Here is a 9,594-nt window from a genome sequence, read left to right as displayed (position 1 = left end):
GCTATTTCATGTTTATTTTGTTAAGGTGTATTATTTATTATTAGTAGTATTATTAGTATAGTTAACTAAAAACTTTTGTTACTTGAAATAAAATAAATGTTAACTGAAATACAATAAAAGATTTAAAAATTATTTTACTGCAGCTAGTTGCCAAGGCAAATGTCTCAATTTAATTTAGTTTAACTTCATGTACTATGTACAATAACTAAAATGACTAAAACTTGAAACGGAAATTATATTTTAAATATTTACAATATTAATAAAAATTAAAATGGTATCTCAGTGGTAATGATAGTTTAACGTTTTAAAATGTAGAAATTACGACATCTATATATATTAATATTGTAATTTTACAGTTGTAATATCAAAATTTAATTATTATAGTATATTATTTTCTTAAACACTTTATTTTTTATTTATTTTTTTTTACAATGAAATATTGCAATAGTAATATTTTGTATTTGTTTCGTTTTTTATATTTTATTTTGTATTATTATTGTTATACAAATATTTTTATAATTTTATGTATTATATTGCAAAATAATAAAAGTTTGGTTAAACTGTGCAACCCTACAAACAAGCACAGCAAACCTGGACTTTTTTTTATCGCAATTTAAATCAGAAAAAAAATTAGCTTTTTTCGATTTCGATTTTTTTTTTCCCCAGAATCCTGCTCCGCTCCTCATCTTCTGAGCGTTTGTGTGTTTTGTAGGTGGTGGTGAATCTGGGTTTGGTCTATAAGGTCCAGCATCACTGCGGCGTCATCTTCCAGTTCGTGGCGTTCATCAGGAAACGCAAACGCACCGTTCCTGACGTCTTAGCGGCGGGCGGACGATACGATCATCTGGTAACATCAACACGAGTCACGCACTTCTGAAATCATTCGAGCATAGGGCTGGGTTTTGACACAAATTTCACGATTCGATTCTGACTCACAAGCTTTCGATTCAATTCAATATCGATTATTCTGGATGTAAATCATGTACAGTACATGCCAAATTTTCTCAAGGAAAAACTCTCTGTAAAATATACATTAAAGTTAGCTGGTACTACATTGCTATAACATTGAAGGTAACAATTAACTGATTTATATACAAACGTTTAAATTACATTTTTATAATTAAGTTACAATTACAATATACAAAATATTTACATTTCTACTCAAATTCATTTTTTGATGGTTGTCATAAAAACATGACGGACTTATTCATAAATGAACAAATTAAACATTGAAGAACAGCAAAAAGTTATAATATTATATGGTGCATATATTTAGCAAAATTATCCGCTCTATAGTTAATTTTTTTTTTAGCTGACTAAAGAGTGTATGGTCACAGAATGAGGTAAATGTGACGTTACGTGACATTGTTTACAAGCTGTAATATTGAGGTCTTTGCGCGACTGAAACACTGATTGAGCGATTACACGAGACAGGATATGGATTGTAAAGTTGAGCTCTTTCTTTTAACTTACCTTCGGATGTTCATTCATGTTTATTTTGTGCTATAATTAGTAATAAAGTGGAGGAGATGATCAGTTCACTGAGGCGCTACAGCGATCACTCCACATTAAACAGCGCCAAAACAGCATTTATTGTTTGAATACTTAAATAGAATGGTGAGAATTTTAAATCTGATACTTTTTTTTCATATCAAAAGTAACAAAACAAAGCTTATTGCGATTTATTGGATGGGAGGTGCGCTACAGTGTTCCGTTCATTAACTGAAAACAGGCGAGACTAATCGATTCTTGGGATTTAAGAATCGATATTGTTTCGTAAAAGTGAGAATCGATTAAAATCGAGAATTTTTTTTTACCCAGCCCTGTAAATAACTTTTAATAACGATTGTTAATCAAACAACAAAAGAAAATAATTCACCGATCTTGACTGAATATCTTTAATAACTTTTATTAATTAACCTATATTTTATTTATAAAAAGAAACCTATGCAGTGTTTTTAAACTTTTAATTACAGTTTCTGTACCTGAAATTTGGTTTAGTTGTATTTATTATGCTATTGCTAATTGATTTGTTCGTTCCTATTTTATTACTGACTGTTTACTTGTCTTTAACACTTTAATATTTGAAATTTATATTAGTCTAGTTGTTTTTGCCGTGGTATTTTTGTTAAAAGCAAAGGCAAAAGTTCCTCTTGTAGGCCTAAGTGTTCGGGTTTTTGCTCGTGTTATTCAGCTGCAACAGAATGCTTGGTAAAAAGTTTGACTTCATTCATTTTTTTATATTGGATTTTTTCATCTTATCGGAATCGAAACTAGGAATTCAAACGATACCCAACCCTAATGCGGAATCATTTCTCGATTCGCGATGCATGGATTTATTTTGGCAGCCCTATTAACAACTGATGCTTTGGGTTTTCCGTAACAGATCATGGAGTTTCGCGGGCCGGCGGTGTCCGGTCCGGTCCCGACGGCAGTCGGCGCCAGCATCGCTCTGGATAAGATCTGCTCGGCTGTGGCCAGTCTGGAGGAAGCGGTGAGTGTCACAGCAGTGCGATGCAGGCTTCAGATGCCCTGCGTCTCGTCTCGTCTCATCTCTCCGTCTCTGTCTGTCAGCCTCCTGTGAGCTCCTGTGACGTTCTGGTGCTTCCTGTGGGCCAGTCCTCCACCAGCAGAGCCATTAAAGTCACTCAGAAACTCTGGGCGGCCGGAGTCTCTTCAGACATCGTCTATGACATCTCGCAGGTCAGTGTTCACACGCTGTTAGGAAATGTTGTTCTGTCCCAGTCTAAAAACATATTTGCTTTGTTTGGTTAGTTTGTGTTCATTTTGTGACATCCATAAATGAATCAGATTTAGCAGATGCAGCCATTCTCATTAGCCAAATCCCTTTAAATTATTGCATATCAAGCTAAAATCTCAGGGGGACCAAAATTAAAATCGGTTGCGAGAAGGAAATCTTTAAGACACTTCGTCAGTAGTGTACTTCAGACTCATTGGGTGTTTCGGCTCTTTAAACACTATTCACCCTCAGTTCACCATCAGTTCTCTGATGTTAATGGTCATAAGACATGCAGGCAGTTTTATTTTAGTTTCATTGATATACTGTTATACTTTTTGTTAATATTTTGAATTAGATTTTATTTTTATATTTTCTGAATTTTAGTTTTTTTGTCATTTTTAGTAGTTCTCTCTTTTTTTTATGTCTATATAGTTTTTATTCATATTTTGTTTATTAGCTTTAGTTATTTTAGTACTTCAAGTTAAACTAAATGAAAATGATAACTGTTGCCTCGCAACTAGCTAAAAAAGCTTTACAGTTTATTTATATAATTTATTTTATTAATATGTAATATGTTTTAGTTTTCTGTTTAGTTTTAGTTAACTACAAAAACATGCATGTAGTTAAACAAATAAAATAGTTCATTTTTGTTCAATTTTGATTGTTTTATTTTAAAATGATTTGTTTGTGATTTTGCATTTTATTTTATTTTTATTATGTGCTTTATTTTTATTGTTTTACTTTTAAATTACGTCCTTATTGTAATTTTACATTATGATTTTAATAATTTCTAGTGTTTTAATTTTGATTGCTATATTTAAAAATGATTAAAATTTTACATTATTGTAATTTTAATACATTTTTAATAAAACAACATTTATTTGATCAAAGATACATAATATATACATAATATTATTGTAATTTTAATAAATTTTTAATAAAACAACATTTATTTGATCAAAGATACATAATATATACATAATATTATTGTAATTTTAATAAATTTTTAATAAAACAACATTTATTTGATCAAAGATACATAATATATACATAATATTATTGTAATTTTAATAAATTTTTAATAAAACAACATTTATTTGATCAAAGATACATAATATATACATAATAAATATACACAGTACACACACATAATGTAAATCGCAATTAATTGTTTGACCGCACTAAAACAAACCTTCAGAATATAGAGAGAAATAAAACTGTTTGGTGTATGTAAGTGCTGCTGAAGTGGAAAAGCAAGCTATTTAAAGATTGAAATTGAAATCTACAGATGCAAATAGATAAAGGCCAATAAAATAAACACTTAAATGTATATTTTGTTTAATTTCCACTAGTCTGAAAGAAGAGGCATGATATGGAAGCAAAATAGACTAACATCTCAAAAGGTTTTGCCTGTTGTGCCTTGCCTTAAATCAACATACATTTATTTGAGTAGTAAAATGAAAATAAATATTTTTTTACTGGGAAGTTGATCAAAATGAAGTGAGTTTAAGCTTAAAGGTAGCATATCATGAAAATCTGACGTTTCCAGGTTTTAAGTGCTATAATCAGGTCCCCGGTGCATCTACCAACCAAGGAAACGTGAAAAAGATTAACCCAGTAACTTTGTTTTGGGAAGCCTTTTTCTGCAAGCGTCTGAGAAAACGAGCGCGTCTGATTTCGCTCCCTTGGTGACGTGGCAAAGGGATCTCATTATAATATTACCGCCCCTTAATCTGTAAGTTTACACCCACGGCGCCGTTATTGTGTTTTTGCAAGTGACAATGGTGTACCAGCTCTAATGCCATGATGATAAGAGACAAGCACGAAAAACAGCGTGTTTCTGCTTCCACTCAAAATAGGCATTTTCAAAATGATATAATAAATGATCTGTGGGGTATTTTGAGCTGAAACTTCACAGACACAGTCTGGGGACAACAGAGACTCACATTACATATTTTAAAAAGAGGCATAATATGTCTCCTTTAAAACAAGAAAAAAATATTTGCCAGTGGTGTCAGAAAAATAAACTAGTTTGCCCTTTTGAGTCAAGTCTGAGAGTCTTAACATATTTGTACTGTAAAACAAGACAGAAATACAGAGGAAGTATTTGACATTTTGGTGAATTAAGGGTTCAGAGCTGAGAACTAGTTCCATATAATAAAGCATTCATCAATCAAATAAATTGAAATGCCATGAAATAAATACAAAGACAGTAAGCAGACAATACATCTTTCCGTCAGTTGTGACGTTCTCACTAATTCTTGCGAAACAAGCATGGAAACCAATGTCATCCAAGACTAAAAAAAAATCAGTGTCATTGACTGACTGAATCCGTCAGAGCAATTCCTCCCTTACTGAACCACAAGTCATTATTTTTTATTATTATGTTCAACTCCAAACCACAGTCGTTAAATTCCAGGGTGGATCTCGGGCAGAATAAGTTTCTACCGATCGTCAATTTCTGACAACACGAGACTAATAAGCCCTGATCCGCTCTAATGAATGCAGTCAGATGTGTGTTTTTCCGTTGTAATGAAGATAACTATTCTCCATTTGTGCCACAGTCACAGGAAGCTCTTCTGGAGCACTGCAGACAAGCTGGAATCACATTCATGGTGCTGGTGTCTGATAAAGAAGGACATTACCTGAAGGTAAATCACATCAACACCTGCGCTGGAGACACTAAAGAGTGCGCTGATCTGACACGCTCTCTTCCCGTCAGGTGAAGTCTTTTGAGAAAGACCGTCAGTCGGAGAAGAGAATCCCCGAGTCGGAACTAGTCGATCACTTCATCCAAAAGAGCCGGACCAAACTCTCTGAAGAGAGAAACAGGTGACAGACGCTGACGTTTACAACCGTAAACCATGTGTCAGAGTCCAGGGGAAAAATCTAATGCTGTGTTTTCTGCCCATCAGAGAGATTTCCGAGAGTGCTTCTCTCCAGAATCCAAAGGGATCATTACTGGGAAACTCAGGTACAGGTTTTTCAGGCAGGATCGCGATCCGCATTCTTGTCTCAGAATTCTTTTTCATTTGGTTTTTGGGCCTATTTCGTAAGTTATTGAGCAGTAACCCAAACTAATTTTCCTGTTTAAAAAAATTTCGCTCTGCAACATGACAAAACTTGAAGAAACAAGACAAAGTAAGGGTGACCAAAATCTTAAAGCCAAAAATTAAAATTACCCTCAGGCCGTCCAAGATTAGGATGAGTTTGTTTCTTTATCAGGTTTGTAGAAATGTAGCATTGCATCAGTGTCTCAGCAATGGATGCTCTGCAGTGAATGGGTGCCGTCAGAATGAGAGTCCAAACAGCTGATAAAAACATCACAATAATCCACAAGTAATCCACAGCACTCCAGTCCATCAGTTAACATCTGGAGAAGACAAAAGCTGAAACAAATCCAGCATTAAGACTTTTTTGGGCTGTTTTGGACTGTTTAAACGGTGCTTGATCTGTGCAGATTTCTCTCCTGATTCAGACCACACCACTTTTTCACTGGAGGAAGCGTTATTATGGATTACGGACTCGTATTTTAGACATTAAAAACATCTTCATGCTGGATTTGTTTCAGCTTTTGTCTTCTCCAGATGTTAACTGATGGACTGGAGTGCTGTGGATTACTTGTGATGTTTTTATCAGCTGTTTGAAGTCTCATAGAAACACAATTTTAATCGTTCACGATCTAAAATTATGGCTTACTGCTTTATTAATTAATTTAAAACCTTATTGAGGCACACAGTGATTCAGTGTTGTGTAGTACTTCAAACTTTGTTTGTCTCTGGCGGATACTGCATTTAAAACCTTGAAAGAAAATAACTGAGGTTTGTCCAACAGATATTTGAATGAAGCATCATGCTTCTATCTTCTCGTGTGTTTGGTGTCCGTCAGGTCTGTCTGAGTCACATGGGAACAACACCATGAATGTGAACCTCGTACCGCCTGAGAAAATCTCAGCCAGCTCCCGACGGAGATACGAGACGCAGGTCAGCACAATGGGAAACACGCTTTCTTCCTCATCTTGTACCTTTAAGGCCTGTAGAGAATGTCCTTCCCCTCACAATCACACACGCTTAATAAATCCCAGTGTTGCTTTTGGCCAAATTTCCCCTTGAAGTTTTCACGCTCCATCACAATCAAACATGGAGAAAGTCTTGAATCTGTGACCCCATGAGAAGCGTCCAGTGTTTGATTCAGCTCAATTGGTGTTTAATTCAGCATGCGTGAGTCCTCAGGACAGTCTGAAGTAATGATTCTAATCTGAACCCCTACTGTTCTGTGCTCAGCTTTATTACATACAATGAAAAGCTTTTGTTTTCTGTCCATTTGCATTATGAGCATGAGAGAAGTCCTGTCTTTCAGATCCAGACACGACTGCAGAATCTGAGCAGCAACTTACAGAACAAGAGCAACGACATTGAAGTGCTGGCTGTGAGTATATGATGTCACTTCCTGCTCTCATATCATCACTGATGCATTTGGCAGATGCTTTTATCCAAAGTGACTTGCATCGTACTTGCCGATATTTGCCATTTTTAAATAATTGGCATCAGAACTTGCCAAGAATGCAGCAACTTGCATCCATTCAATGTATGCATTAGTGATCAACAAATATAACATCCGATATTTGGTATTTTTTTAAATTATCGGTTTTTATAGTTTTTCTGCATGGCCGATAAGTATCATAAACAGCTTTAATTTTGACAGTGATGGGACTTATTTTGATAGTGACAAGAATGCTGCAACAAAGTATACATTAGTGGTTAACCAGTATATTGCCATGACCGATATTTGGCATTTTTAAAATATCGGCACCGATGATTTAATTAAATTAGTGTTACCTGAACTTTATTTGAGAAAATATGATTGCCAGTCTGCACAAACTTATCAGATTACTGAGTGCACTTGGTTATAGTGTTTAACTTTCTTTATTTGTGAACAATGCAATAATAGGATTACAAAAACAAGAAGTTTCGAAAGCATAAATGTTTTTTTTTTTCATATTTATTCGTTTTACAATAAATTTTCTTAATTGCAGCAATTGTTATGCATCTTATTTAAATTGAATAGTGTAATGTAGTTTATATCAGCTTTTTATCGGCTGATTTAAAATATCGGTATCGGCCATCGGTCATAAAAAAATCCATGTCAGTAGACCACTAGTGTGCATTTGATGAGCTCATGCATTCCTTTTTATTTGTATTTTAACTATTTCTGTATTTGTGAAAAATACTAGTATATTATTACAGAATGAAGATGTTAAAGCACAAATCTGTTAAAAAATTTTTTTTATCAAGTTCAAATTATTTTCATATTGATTTATTGCACAATTAATTATTTCTAATTTAGTAAATATGAATCTAAATGTCATTGCAGCAATTGTTATGCATTTTATTTAAATTAAATAGTGTTATATCATATATATCGGCATCATATCGGCCACTGGCTCCTTAAGATATCGTCAAAAAAAACACATCGGTCGACCACTAGTGTACATTTGAACAGTTCATGCATTCCTTTTTATTTGTGTTTTGAACTATTCCTTTATTTGTGAAAATACTGTAATACGGTTACAGAATGAAGATACTAAAGTGCAAATCTGTTTATTTAAATTTTTTTCATATTGATTCATTGTACAATTATTTCTAATTTAATAAATATGAATCTCAGTTTCATTGCAGCAATTTTATGCATCTTATTTAAATTAAATAGTGTAAAATCATATATATCGGCTTTATATCGGCCTCGGCTCTCTATAAGATATTGGTATCAGCATCAGTTCATGCATGATTCCTGGGAATCGAACCCATGACCTTGGCGTTGCCAGTGATGTGCTGTACTAGATTAATTTACTCATTTAGCAATCTCATAGAATTTAGATTTTCCCAGTGAAATGATGAACTGTTTTGAGAAGCATAAACATCAAGATTCTCATCGCTTGCATATTTAGTTAATTTAGTGGTTTTGTGGGGAATGAAGTGGTTTGGTGTTTCTCTCTGTTGTTACACGGTTTACAAAACTCCCCTTAACCCTGAGTTATGGGTTCAAATATGAGTTTGTCCCCGAGCCAAAATCTCAAGTTAAGAACCATGAGAACTCAAGGAAGAACTTGAGGAAGTAGAACCACCTTAAACTTTCCAGACACTCTGATCGACATCTAAAGAGCGATAACAGAAAAAACATGATGCGCTGATATGAAAACAAAGACACTAACGCCACACACACACAACTCGTTTCCTCTCATGGTTCTTCGGTGGTGTATTTACTCCAACTTTTACCCTGTTAAGGCACATTTGGAGCCCTTCCTGTTGACTGGTACGCCGTGTTTACATGGCACTGCATCCGTCTGCGGGTTTCTGTAGATAAGCCGCCATTGTGTCTGCGAACCTGACCTTCACAATCTCTCCTGTCGCATTCCTCCGCAGGTCGATCTGCCCAAGGAAACCCTCATCAACTTCCTGTCCCTCGAGGTTTGTACCGCTATTATTATGAGCTATTCTGAGTAAATAAATGGCATTCCAGTGGAAAACATAAAGCGGAAGAGAGGGGGATCCTGTGTGCTGACAGCAGGATGATGAGGGAAACCCTCTCCATCAACATGAGTCACTGCAACAGGAAGAACAGTCTGTTCATGTCGTTTAACCAGGAACAAACATGAGCTTACACAGAATGATGGGATACTTCACACTAACAAAGGCCTTCAGTTATTCACCAGTTCAGAGTGCGAGGAAAAACACTCACACACACTGAGTGATTATGAAAGTGTTTTTTTTACTTTATTTTTATTATTCTTTTTTTAAGATGTTTGTTTTAGCATTTAAAAATGCAGGAAAAAAGGAGATAAAACGAAGTAAAGT

General features: G+C 34.5%; 1 protein-coding gene across 1 annotated transcript in view; it reads left to right on the top strand.

Annotated features, from left to right (window-relative positions):
* LOC107673787 (eIF-2-alpha kinase GCN2-like) overlaps window positions 1-9,594 on the top strand; it is a gene marked incomplete at its 5' end in the record, with an annotated part of 23,582 nt that overhangs the window by 11,285 nt on the left and 2,703 nt on the right. The window contains 9 exons of the mRNA XM_016467576.1: window positions 713-847; window positions 2,387-2,494; window positions 2,575-2,703; window positions 5,305-5,391; window positions 5,463-5,572; window positions 5,656-5,714; window positions 6,629-6,723; window positions 7,100-7,168; window positions 9,163-9,207. Coding sequence (XP_016323062.1) covers window positions 713-847; window positions 2,387-2,494; window positions 2,575-2,703; window positions 5,305-5,391; window positions 5,463-5,572; window positions 5,656-5,714; window positions 6,629-6,723; window positions 7,100-7,168; window positions 9,163-9,207 — 837 coding nt within the window. The remainder of the gene's footprint in view (window positions 1-712; window positions 848-2,386; window positions 2,495-2,574; window positions 2,704-5,304; window positions 5,392-5,462; window positions 5,573-5,655; window positions 5,715-6,628; window positions 6,724-7,099; window positions 7,169-9,162; window positions 9,208-9,594) is intronic.

The sequence above is a fragment of the Sinocyclocheilus anshuiensis genome, unplaced genomic scaffold, assembly GCF_001515605.1.
Source record: "Sinocyclocheilus anshuiensis isolate Anshui unplaced genomic scaffold, SAMN03320099.WGS_v1.1 scaffold716, whole genome shotgun sequence".
In the NCBI taxonomy this organism is placed as follows: Eukaryota; Metazoa; Chordata; class Actinopteri; order Cypriniformes; family Cyprinidae; genus Sinocyclocheilus; species Sinocyclocheilus anshuiensis.
The sequence above is the reverse complement of the archived record's forward strand: the minus strand, read 5'-3'. Positions and strand labels throughout refer to the sequence as shown.